This window comes from Gymnoscopelus microlampas, assembly GCF_963454915.1.
Source record: "Gymnoscopelus microlampas genome assembly, chromosome: 7".
NCBI classification, from domain to species: domain Eukaryota; kingdom Metazoa; phylum Chordata; class Actinopteri; order Myctophiformes; family Myctophidae; genus Gymnoscopelus; species Gymnoscopelus microlampas.
The window spans coordinates 57,577,575-57,591,428 of record NC_139944.1 but is presented as its reverse complement, the minus strand read 5'-3'; the positions used below and the strand labels follow the sequence as shown (position 1 = coordinate 57,591,428).

The 13,854-nt window shown below is 41.5% G+C and overlaps 1 protein-coding gene across 1 annotated transcript; it reads left to right on the top strand.

The window, feature by feature from the left end:
- Nucleotides 1-11,462: 11,462 nt before the first annotated feature.
- Nucleotides 11,463-12,689, top strand: LOC311048682 (kelch domain-containing protein 3-like; the record flags this gene model as incomplete). The annotated part of the gene is made up of 2 exons (XM_084061944.1): nucleotides 11,463-12,105; nucleotides 12,187-12,689. 2 exons carry the CDS (start codon nucleotides 11,463-11,465, stop codon nucleotides 12,687-12,689), a joined length of 1,146 nt encoding a protein of 381 aa, XP_083918070.1.
- Between the last annotated feature and the right edge of the window lie 1,165 nt (nucleotides 12,690-13,854).

The following is a 13,854-nucleotide window of genomic DNA, read 5'->3' as shown; positions in this document are numbered from 1 at the left end:
ATATATATATATATATATATATATATATATATATATATATATATGTATATATATATATATATATATGTATATATATATATATATATATATATATACATATATATATATATATATATATATATATATATATATATATATACATATATATATATATATATATACATATATATATATATATATATATATATATATATATATATATATATATATATATATATATATGTATATATCGCTGTTACCGGGCAGAAACCTTTTATATCAAATTGTTTGATATGTTTTTTCATAAATGAATGACTGACTTAAAATATTTTTTAAAATAATGATAAAAAAAGGACGGTTTCCACCCGACAGCAACGATATATATATATGAATATATTAAGGTAAATGTTAGAGCAGTATTAAGGTACATAAAGGGAGTATTTTCTGCTCTCTGGGGGACTTTTCTGTAGATTACTGAAGTTCTGACGTCACTCGTCCAATCCAAAGAATTGTGGTCTAAAAAATAAACAAATTGTCCCGGTGCTAATGTCAGGTATAGTTTATAATGTATAGATATTATATATAGAGATTTTATATATTATATATACAGAGATATTGTCAGGGAGGCTCTGTATCGTTTATGATAGTCACTCACTCGTATTTGATACAGTCTGTTTTGGCGAAAACATAATTAATTTGGCGACGGTAACGTTAGAGTTTTCTCAGCGTCAGTTCATACTTCATATCCAAGTCAACCCACAGGGATCATTAGTTTATTTCTGGAACACAGTTAAAATTTGATGCCATATTAAACACGTCTATGGGAATTCAGAATGGAGGGGGGAAAAAACGTGACCCAGGTAGGAGGATGCTAGCCTGGCATTGGTCAGACCGATAACGTGGATTCACTCTCACGTTCGTCCCCGGTATCAGTCTGGACTTCAGGCCAATAGGGAGCGAGTATGAGAAATCAGAAAGTGATCGGGCCAATCAGTGACTGCGTTTCAACTGCTGTCTGTACGACACAGTGAAAGCGAAATCATTGTCTGATTTCTCATACTCGCTCCCTATTGGCCTGAAGTCCAGACTGATACCGGGGAGGAACGTGAGAGTGAATCCACGTTATCAGTCTGGACAATGCCAGGCTAGGAGGATGTGTAACTTAACCTCAGACTTCGATGCTCTATATTATACACCCAGCAGATGGATGCTCAGATGGCTCAGACAAGCTCTCTGTTAGGGGTCCAGGAGCCAGTTGCAAAATTCACACTAAGTTCAAACTTAGGTTATATCTTAACCCATTCAATCCGGGGACGCATCTCTGTCAATTTTTAGATTTATTTGGCCATTCAAAAATAGCAGATCTACAAGCTCATAGCGCGGCACCGAGTGCCGTGCTATGAGCTTGTAGATCTGCTATTTTTGAAAAATCGTGAAAATGTGTGCAAATCTTTGAACATATATATAACTCAAATCTTTGAACATATATAACTCAAATCTTTGAACATATATATAACTCAAATCTTTGAACATATATAACTCAAATCTTTGAACATATATATAACTCAAATCTTTGCTTCTGGGGGTCCCTGGAACAAAAATATGTTACAAATGTTTTTTTTTTTAATGAATAAATATATATTTAAAGATTTGCACACATTTTCACGATTTCTCTAAAAATAGCCAAATACATCTAAAAATGACAGATATTTTCCTGGTCTAAATGTTTTTTTAAAGCCATTTAAGCTGTAACTAGGCTAAGTTTGAACTTAGTGTGAGGTGGTGTCTTTAGACTGGGGCAGACCGGGGGTCCAACCGGTGACCTTCAGATTGACCAATGGTCTCTCTATCCTCATCTACTGAAACCCCAACAGAAAAACATTTTAACAACAACCAGCATAACTTTATAACTTTATACTGCATGACTAACTATCTACTGACTGACTTACACATGTTTGTGTGATATATGTATTATGGTGAAATGTAATGTTTACTGTGACTAATGCTCCTTTTCACTGAGGTTTCATTACTGCATTCCTGCAAATATATATATCGTCTCTTGTCGTGGTGGAAACCTCATATGTTCCAAAACTGTTACTTTTCAGGATTCAAAAAATAGATAAATGCTAAAGTAGCAGATCTACAAGTTTCGTGCTTGTAGATCTGCTACTTTTGATTAGCCTGGTTCCAGACCATAGGCCCCGCCCACTCTCTGAGTGGACCACCTCTTGGTCTGGTGTTGTAAACGTGAACCTATAGGATTTATTCGGTACAAAATGTATTGTCCAATGAGAGTCCGGAGGTGGGGGTGGGGATCCCTTAGGATTGGTTTAGGGAAATTCTAATCCCCTCCCCCTTGTAATGGCCTACACTGGAGCCAATCAGACTGAAGCTCCACACAGCTTCAGGCTGATAATCAGGATAACTTTTGATGCTTTTGAGTGAAGCTGAAGTATGATTAAGTAGGAGCGTTTATTTAGGGAAAAAAACACAAAGAGAGTAAAATATGGAGATAAGAGGTTTCTGCCCGACAACAACGATGTTATATTATGGTTCAGCTGCTTAAAGCAAAAGGCTTCAAATGATTTATAAGTGTGTAAACAACCGTGTTGTTGTTATTTTAGCATAATATAGATGTGGATACTGTTAACATTATTTGTGTAGATTTTCGTCATGGACCAACTCAATAACTATGACACATTATTACAGTTTTAACCAAGTACAGTTTTACAATTATTGACCAATCAGAGCCTTTATAATCTCTCTGCACCAATCACAACCTCTGCAGTTTATTTAGATGGAAATGTAATCAGAACGTTAAAAGATGAAAATATTTAAATGTCCCTGTGTGCAAAATCTGCAAAAATAATCATTACAGTTTGTTAATAAAAACAATAAAAGATATTGTAATGTATCAGAAACATCTGGTCTGTTATGTCTAATTATGTTTTTAATCAACAGTATGTGTCAACAGTGTGTCACTATGGCCAAGTTGGCCAATGTCTTCCAACATAGATTGGGGGACAACTGCTTTGACAGCAGCCATATTGGGAATGAATTGGGCCGCTTCCTTACTTCCTTCACAGGTGTTACCAATAATACTAATTAAGGCCCTGTTCCATTTAGTGTGGCATAGTGGTCGTCTTATTTTCAAGGACCCCCATAACTCTGAGAGTGTACAATTTGTACACTCTCAGAGTTACACACCCACCATAAGGGGCCATTTGGGAACCAAAATGGAGTGTTTCTAGTGAGCCAACATGCACAATATCAGCACCCTGACCAGAATGGAACAGAGCCTTCATTAGTATCATTGGTAACACCTGTGAAGGAAGTAAGAAGAGGCCCAATTTCTTTCCAATATGGCTGCTGGGTGCATAGAGCCTATTGTTATTATTGTTTACACACAACATAAACCAAGGATTATATGTTTCTAGAGCGAGAGATCACAGTAACAATCCTATAAGCATTCTTCCTCCATACTGGGAGAAAAACAGCATCTGAAAGTTTGATGGGACGCATTTTTACACGTGAGGCTGTGACCACTTTAACATTACATCTTATGAGAGGTTTACCTGATGGCTAGTCCACGTCAGTTTGACGTTTTAAAAACATATTTTTGGGGCTTTTTTTTTTATATAGTGTATTGACAGGAAATGGGGGTAGACACGCAGCAAAGGTCGTCAGGATCAGGATTCGAATTGCAGCCTAGGTGCCCGGACCGCAAGGCCAGAGGTCCGGGCCGGCTTGAACGTACTCTTGCTGGGGGCGTGGCATAATGCATATAATTCATATCAGTGCTTCTCAAACTTTTTCATGCCAGGGACCCCCAAATTGATGTATATTTGGCCGCGGACCCCCATCTGAAAATATGTTGCGCCAGGGACCCCCATGAAGCAAAGATTTGTGTTGAAATGTTCGCTTTAAAATAAATATATTCAAAGATTTGCATGAATCTTCAAGATTTTTCAAAAATAGCAGATCTACAAGCTCATAGTGCGGCACTCAGTGCCGCACTATGAGCTTGTAGATCTGCTATTTTTGAATAGCCCAAAGTATAAAAGGTTAAAAGTATTGTGACGCTATTTTCACACATTTTTATGGGGACCCCCTGGAACCCCCTCAAGGACCCCTGGGGGTCCCCAGACCCCACTTTGAGAACCGATGATTTATATCGCTGCTGTCAGGCCTTGTATCTCCAAGTGTCAAATGTTTATGTTCTTTTCATAAATGAATAATGTCATGTTCTTCATCACACAAGAGTGTCACACAAAATAGTGAAAATAGCCGAATATCTACAAGCACACAATGCCTCTGTAGATCTGCTACTTTCACTATTTTTAAATGTTTTAAAAGATAATACAAAAAAAGGAACGATTTTGGACATACACGGTTTCCACCTGACAGCAACGATATCAAACTGCAGGTATTTTAAATGGTAAAGTTTCAGAATCACTGTAATATACTAATGTGTTTTAATTTCACACACAGATGGTACAGGTTGCAGTGATGAGCTGAGAGGAAGCAGCCATGCAGACAGTCAGCTTCCTGCTGGTTCACACTTTATGATTTATCACTTCTGTTCCAACCATAATATGACTTATTGCTGCAGGAAGACAAGCAGGTACAGAGTGTTGGTTTACTCTGCTCACAGCACTATGTCCTGTACACATCATGTGCAGGGCCGGATTAAGCCTTCGGGGTGCCCGGTGCTACGACCCGTTTCGGGTTCAGTACTTAAAGGACGACTTCACCCATTTTCAACCTATCTTCATATAATTGGTCCTCACTAATGCTCATGATAAAATGCAACAATTTGTTCTACTCAGTCTGTGTCTCAGAGGAGGGCTGTGGACAGTTCAGAAGGTTTTTTTTTTTTTCCAACAAGATTTAAAAACAAAAATTTAGATATTTTATTAACGTGAGAACAATAGCTTCTATTACTGCATTGCAACTTTCCAGGAGCAGAAAGCCTGCCGTTTATATAAGCTTGGATTCCCCATCGATGATGTCACTGGTAGACGGGTTCCTGAACTGTCCACAGCCCTCCTCTGAGACACAGACTGAGTAGACAAAAATGGTACCAATTTATCATGAGCATTAGTGAGGAGCAATTATATGAAGAAAATGGGTGAAGTCGTCCTTTAAGTAAATGTACCTAGTTACTTGCCACCACTGCACTTGTCTTCACCTGTACTGCTGCTTCTCTGAGAGAGAGAGAGAGAGAGAGAGAGAGAGAGAGAGAGAGAGAGAGAGAGAGAGAGAGAGAGAGAGAGAGAGAGAGAGAGAGAGAGAGAGAGAGAGAGAGAGAGAGAGAGAGAGAGAGAGAGAGAGAGAGAGAGAGAGAGAGAGAGAGCTCTAATTGGACCTGATTAAAGGACTTTTGTGCTGATTGCAGCAGACAGGTGTAGAGATGTGGGGGGGGGCGGGGGACAGAGAACAAAAGAAAAACATCCTGGAACATTAATGTTCACACAATACAGCGTGTGATAAACTGACTGACTGTATGAGTCACAACAGAATATATCACACATGCTTCTCTTTTCTTCTTTGTTTCTATTTCATAGATTGTTTTCCCCTTAAGAGTCCAATATATAATGAGAAAAATCCAATAACAAACAAACAGAAACACCTTCCTCCAGGCAGCACAGAGATATTATGATAAATGGTTTACTTAACATAACATAACATGGGGTTGCATTAGGGCTTTTAAAGTGGTCGGGGAGTCATCTGATCGTTAAGCATTTCACACAAGTGTCTTTCTTGAAATGGGCTGACATATATCATCGTTGTGGTTTTTACACTATAGATTGATCACAGACAAGGGATCACACACTGTGGGATAGTTCACTAGGATGCTATCCAGACCTGAGACATACATTTGTTTGTATTGTCTCCGCCAGGCCGAAAGGCATGGCGAGAGAGTATGTTTTACCCCCTGTCTGTCTGTCCTTCCGTCTGTCCGTCCGTGTGTGTGTGCAGTTTTTTGGGCGGTGTAGCCACCCCTATAAGTGGGGTTGGGACACCTCATTAGTACATCTTTCGCTGTACTGTGATTGGCTCATACATTAGTACACCCCTACATTTGTAGACCCCTAGCTGTACTGTGATTGGCTGACTCTATTCAGCACTGTGATTGGCTAGCAAGACACATGACGAAATTAATAACCAATAAATAGGACTATGCACTTAAAAAAAACATTTTTTTTTAAAAGTGAGCTTCCATCACTGTGATGACCACTGTGATGACCACACCGCCCCCTTCACACTGGGTGTGATTTTTTTTATTGTAGTCATATAGTATTATTATTATTATTATTATTATTATTATTATTATTATTATTATAACAGTGTTTTATTAGTAGTTATATAGTATTATTATTATTATTATAACAGTGGCACAAAGACTCAAATCAGGTCCTAAAATCTCACCGTTTGACTCAACGGAAACAAGTCCGCAAGGACTTTTTTGGTCGCAAGGAAAAAAACGATGCGACGCATTGTGAGCTTGTAGATCTGCTATTTTCAAATGATTTTCTTGCATTTTATACATTTGGTACTATACTAGAGTATTTCTACATTGCAGTATTGATACTTTTACTTAAAGGGTTAGTTCAGATTTTTTGAGTATTTTCTGTAGGAAATACTTACCATTAATGTAGTGGTTGCAAAGGTATTAATTGATTGGCCGAGTCCCGTGGTCAGAGTTATGGTCCGTTTCTGATAAATATGAATGTAGGTCCGGTAGATTAGTAGATTTGGAGGGGGCCGCTCATTAAAAATAAATGCATTTAAAAAACTAGCGTCATTTGTATTGTTGACCTATTTCTACCATATAGGTTTCGTTCAATTTCGACCCCTCTGTCACATGGTACTACTTTTTGTGTGTGAGTAGGCTGCCGCGGCGCAGTGATTTTGGACACAAACATTAGTACCATGTGACAGAGGGGTCGAAATTGAACGAAACCTGCTCTATATGGTAGAAATAGGTCAACAATACAAATGAAGTTAGTTTTTTAAATTGATTTATTTTTAATGAGCGGCCCCCACCAAATCTACTAATATACCGGAACTACTTCATATTTATCAGAAACGGACCATAACTCTGACCACGGGACTCGGGAAATCAATTAATACCTTTGCAACCACTACATTAATGGTAAGTATTTCCTACAGAAAATACTCAAAAAATCTGAACTAACCCTTTAAGTAAACAATGTGAGTACCTTTTCCACCACTGCCACTGAGCTGTTTCATTAGATTTAATCTAACGTAACGTTCCATCATTGATCTGTGGAACGGCTTCAATCAATAACCAATAAGCTGCAAAGGCCTCAAACCTGACCGGGTCACAGATGAGGTCACAGTGCTTTAAACGCCTCTGACATCTTTACCATCAAATAAATTACATTAAAATAAAACACATAAAAGGCAGAGAACTGTACAATTGAACTGGGCGTAAAATACAATAAACTTCACATAAACTTCACATTTTGTAACTCAATTATTATCTTTTTTAAATGACAGGATTTTTCCCCCTAAGACATACTGTAGGTGTCTGTCAATATGTCTGGTAGAAAAAAGTATTTTCTTTCTACATGGTTTGTTGAGACGATATATGGAGTCAAACCTTTTGGGAAAGCAATTTATTGTATGTAATTTGTATGAATTTATTTGGAAAGGACAGTGACAGCAGAAGGACAGAAAGGACAGTGACAGCAGAAGGACAGAAAGGACAGTGACAGCAGAAGGACAGAAAGGACAGTGACAGCAGAAGGACAGAAAGGACAGTGACAGCAGAAGGACAATGACAGCAGAAGGACAGAGAAGAAGTTAAACCTGTCTCATGAACCACACACCTTTGTGTCACAGAGCTGACCAGATGTTGACATGGGTTGTCTGTACAAAGTCCTTCCAGTGTGTTAAGTGCAGACCCATCATTCCTCTGATCTCCTCACACATCACAAATAATGATCTATAGAAATTCACACATTCGCCTAATTTGCTGTGCGGAGCCACAGCGATGAATATGAATGAAGGAGGATGAATAAAGATGAGAAAAAAATGAATATTGATGAAGGCATTCTCCTCTCTCTCCCTCTGACTGATGGTGAGGCGAGACCCATCCATCACACACACACACGCGCACGCACACACACACACACTCACGCACACACGCACACGCGCACACACGCATGCGTGCGCGCGTGTGCGTGTGTGTGGCCTCCATGCGTGTAGTTCAACTAGCCGATCTACATGGACACGTTGTGAGCTTGTGGATCTGCTATTTGAACTATTTGAAAATGCTGTTTTTAAAAATAGTGATTTTTTTTGTATTTAGATATTTTTTTTATTTTACAGAATAAAGAAAGTGAACCTGTAGATCGGATAACTTTACTCTCCCGAGACTCCGTCTGATCAGCACAGCTGATTTTTTATAATTCGATTAGTTTTCATTTACAAACGGCTAGGTGTGATGTTTGATTGATTGATTGAAATTTTTATTAGGCAAAAGAATGTAAAACAACACAGTTACATTTATAATACTTTTGTCTAAAAGGTCCGACCAAAAAAAGTCCTTGCGGGCTTGTTTCCGTTGGGGTCCTTGAATTAATTTCATAGACATATATAGAAGCAACCAAACAGTTCAACATATCAACATAAAAATACAGAGAAAAAATACCACTATGTACAAAAAAATCACACCCAGTGTGAAGTGGGCGGTGTGTGGTCATCACAACATGACTCACTTTTAAAAAAGGATAAATTACTTTTTTTTTAAGTCCATACTGCTATTCATAGGGCTGCACATGTGTCATGTGTTTCGCTAGCCAATCACAGTCCTGAATTTGCAAAGTCAGCCAATCACATTACAGTTAGTGGTGATGACACTAGCTGTAATGTGATTGGCTGATATGAAAAAGGTATCGATTTGCATTAACAATGGAAGGGTTAGGGGGTACATAAATTTTTTGGTCGGTGTCGTCTGTCTACCGGGAAACTGGTACCTCCTCTTATGACCTCCAGAAAGATGAGTTTTTAGGGCTGTTTTAAATGAGCCCAGCGAACTGCATTTTTTAAATATCAGCTCTGTTATGACCTTATATAGTCATATGTGTGTATATTTAGTTAAAATGTTTTATTTTATAGACTTTTTTGTACACTTTCAAATATGGAGATAAAGACGATTAAACAGATCTGATTCCAGTCTGGATGTACTGTAGGCCTTAAGATCAGATGCCAGTGTGAACACATATAGTCCTAATGTCTGTGTAGGATAGATGTCTTCAACGTTATAATGACTTTCCCTGTGGAACGGAACGCTTCCTCTCAGCGCTCCATTAAGGCTCTAATGCAGCGCCTCCTGTTCTCACAGCTGGGATCATTAACCGCCTCCTTACCTCCTCCTCCTCTAGGCTGCGCCTCCTTACCTCTGCTTTCTCCTCATTTCTCCTCCAGGCTCCGAGGCCGAGGAGCGAGGCACCCACACGGATCACCTTGTTATCCCCCCTGCATGTGTTGGCCATCACCCCCCAGCTCCTGGCCTTAAGGTGGACTTACTTAAGGTAGACCAGTAATTATTTTGCCTGCGCACTTCACCGGGTAAGGACTAGTATCTGTAAAACCCACACACAGACACACAGAAGGGTGTTCAATAACACAAAGTCGAAAAATGTAGATAGCTGGTTTCTGCCAGACAGCGACCATCATTTGTCCAGATAGCTTCCAGATTCTCTCTAGGTCGTCCTCAGACGAGCCCTCCATCAGAGTCTCCAGTCATCTGGGTTCTCCATACATCTGGCCAGCTCCTTTGTGCTTTCTGCACCAGCATCTTTCCTTATAGTACATCCACGTAGGAAGGTGTGGGACGTCCTCTTGATCCATGCCCGTGTGTTGGTTCCCACAGTACCAGCTTTTTGACCGGGAATTCTCAGTGCCGTTGGCAGTGGCCGGCCAGTCTCATCCTCCTGACTGCTATCTTTTCTGATACACTTGGTAGTGCCCCGTACAGACGCTTGTTGGTAATGTGCTCGTCCTGTTTGATGTTCAGTACCACACGTAACATTCTGGTTTAGCACCCGTCCAGGGACTTCTGAAGGGCTTGCTTTAGTGTCCAGCATCCACAGCCGTAGAGGAGAACGGACTCCACAGTCGCAGAGAAGAAACTGATCTTGATGCGTCGGGGGAGGTTGGATTTCCACACACTGGTCATGCCATTAAGAGCTCTCCAGGCAAGTGCTTTCCTCACCTTAAGGTCCTTTTCTGTGGAGCTGACCCATGCGCCCAGGTATTTAAAGTCACTGACCTCCTTTAGCACCTTATGTTGTTGTTAGGGGCAGATGTTCTTGGGGGATGTTATAGGTCATGACCTCGGTTTTCTTTGCATTTAGCATGAGGCCAACCCTGGCACACGCTATCTCCACTCTGGACAAGAGCTCCTGTGACTGCTTTATGTGGTCAGATAGATTAGTTTAAACAGCAAGTAACATCATTTTCGTCTCCTTGGCAACCAGCGTCGTGGTGACACTTATGCACAATATTTATCACAATTATTTTTGGGCGGTGCAACCGCCCCTATATGTGAGGTTTGGACATTTGGACCCATTGCACCCCCCCCCCAACCCTGCGCTGTGATTGGCCACCATTGTACCCCCCTAACCCTGCACCGTGATTGGCCACCATGACTCTATTCAGGACTGTGATTGGCTAGAAACACATGATGTGCATAGCCTTATAAATAGGACTATGCACTTAAAAAAAATCACACCCAGTGTGAAGTGGGCGGTGTGTGGTCATCACAACATGACTCACTTTAAAAAAAGGATAAATGACTTTTTTTAAAGCCCATACTACTATTCATAGGGCTGCACATGTGTCATGTACTTCGCTAGCCAATCAGAGTCCTGAATTTGCAAAGTCAGCCAATCACATTACAGTTAGTGGTGATGACACTAGCTGTAATGTGATTGGCTGACTTAGAAAAAGTATCGATTTGCATTAACAATGGCAGGGTTAGGGGGTACATATATTTTTTGGTCGGTGTCCAAAACTCACTTATAGTTCTAGTTCTAACTCACTTATAGTTAATAGGGGGCGGCTACACCGCCCCCTATTAACAACAAGGTTGTGTGGCAGGCGATCTTGATGCGAAGGAATACGTTAGACACACACTCTGACATAAACGGAATGTTACCGACCCCTAAGGGTCCATTTGGACCCCCTGACAGAATGTTACAGACCCCTACATGTGGACCCCCTGGCAGTCCAGTCCTTGGACCCGACATGGAGAACCAGTAGCTCACTTGATTGGCCATCGCAACTGTCGGCTTTGTGTGATTGGCCAAACTTTGCATGACTGTTTGTGCGTCCGAATTAATAAAATAACTTTACGGTTCATCAGAACATCACAGTATAGCGGTGCGTAACTTTACAGTTCATCTGAACATCAAAGTATAGCAGTCCATAACAACAGAAGATTGAAGATGTTTTGCTGGGCGGTACCTCCTGATCCCTGGAGATCTGGGGATCTGAGGGGACCAGATGACACCTATCAGGCTGTGGTCACCGTAGGACACAAGCTGTACTCCTTCGGAAGGTCCGGTGGAGATACAACCCGGACATCAGCCCGTCAGATCTGTGTGCACATCTTAAACACGGTGGCTTTGCACTGGGTGAAGTTGCCCCCGGTGACAACAAGACGAGGAGAGCGCCCCCCTGAGGTTCCCAACATGCTCGCAGGCCACTCGGCCGTGCTGGTAGAGGACATTGTCTACATCTGGGGGAACATACCTAACCAGCTCTATGCGTTCAACGTCGACGCCCACAGATGGTTGAAAACGGAGGTTTCTGGGACTGTTCCAGGGGCGAGGTCCGCGCACTCAGCCTGCGTCTTGGGGAAGGTCATGTACGTCTATGGAGGTCGCCTTGCCAACAAATGGCCGGGTGAATGCAACAATGACTTGTTCAAGTTGGACACGGCCACGCTGGTCTGGTCTTTAATCAACACCAGAGGACCTGCTTCATCCGATCACTCTGCCACCGTCATCGGGACAAAGATGTTTGTATTTGGGGGCCGGGTGGGCTTGGGAACACAGATCGGGGCTACGGCCCAGAGGATCCGGGACTGCAACAACATCAGAGTGTATGACACAGAGACCGACTGCTGGCTGAGCATCACCCCTTCTACACGGCTTCTTCCAGAAGAAGCCTGCAAGCATTCAGCCTTTGCCTACAATGGAGAGCTGTATGTGTTCGGTGGCCACGAGACCTTCAAAGATCTATGGAAGTTCAATACAAAGACCTTATCCTGGAAGAAGGTGGAGCCTAAGGGGAAAGGCCCGTCTAAGAGGTATGGTATGAGCTGTTGCATGGTGGGAGATCGTGTCTTCCTCTTTCAGAGAGACCTGTTCATCTTAGACTTGAGTCCTAGCCTGAAGACCTTATGCAAGATGGCAGCTATTCGTTACCGTCTGGATCAGTCTGAACTCCCAAAGGATATCAGGTGGGAACTGGCAGTCATGACATCAGTTGGGAACTGGTATCAGGTGGAAACAGGCATCCGGTGGGAACTGGCAGCAGGTGGGAACTGGCAGCAGGTGGGAACTGGTAGAGTGCGGGAACTGGCAGCAGCTATAAACTTGCAGCAGGGGGAACCGGCAGTAGCTAGAAACTGGCAGCAGGGGAGAATTGACCTCAGGTGGGAAACATAGAGTTATCCCCTCCCATCCACTTGCATTGAGTTGCTCGCCCAGCCAGCGCATGAAGCCAATTCACCCCTACTTCAGGGTTGGAAAGTGTGATGGGCGGGGCCTATTTGGGGCCACTGTGACACGTTCTACGTTTTACGTCACAGAGGTGTTTTACGTCACAGAGGTGTTTTACGTCACAGAGGTGCGCGGCCCCGTGCGCAAGCTTGTGCGCAAGCTCGTGAGTCGAGCCCATTGGTCGAAACCGTTTTCGGTCGTACATTGTGCAGTGGCCCCATCCATTTAAGCTGCAGTGCTGCAGTACCTATGAATGGCCAGCATGTCCAATGCGCTTCAATGCAACCACTGGGTTCTGGGGGCTTGGTGGAAACTGGCAGCAGGGGGGAACATAAAGTGACGTCAGTCATCTATAACAGGAAGTGACGTCAGTCATCTATAACAGGAAGTGACGTCAGTCATCTATAACAGGAAGTGACGTCAGTCATCTATAACAGGAAGTGAGTAGATATATGCCTACATTTTATTTAGTTCTTTATTTTTTGTTTTTCAAAAATCTAAACTTTTCCCTTAAACATTTAGCATTTGTTTGCTTGTTTACAGAGAAGAGGAATATTCCAACCCAACATTACACACCATGTGACGGAGGGAAGTATTCGCGGATCCCCGCAAAGCATTCGCTGAAACTCCATTCACGGGGGTAACCTATGGGCTCAAGGGCAGAGTGCCAAAAATAAAGTTTTGCAACTTGTAGAAAGTTTTGCAATCTGAAAGTTTTGGTCTGCATGGTCACAATGTTCATTGTAAATATAATTCTACAATTACAACATGTTTAACACATGTTACAAACACACCCAAAAATATATATAGCAAAAAAGTTTAAAATCTTTTTTTTACGACTACAAATCTTTTTTTTACGAGTACAAATTATTTTTACGAATACAAATACTTTTTTTTACAAATACAAAATTTGTTTACAAATACAAAATCTTTTTACAAGTACAAAATAATATTGGCACATTCCGGGTCTGAGCCAATCACGTGAGGCCTTTCCCACTACCCAATCATAAAGCTCCATAGGTCTCCATGGCAACATGGCAAACAGGGTTGCCATGTTGCAACCCCAAGAGTTTTAACTGCAACATAATTCCATTGCTCAGGAAATGAACAA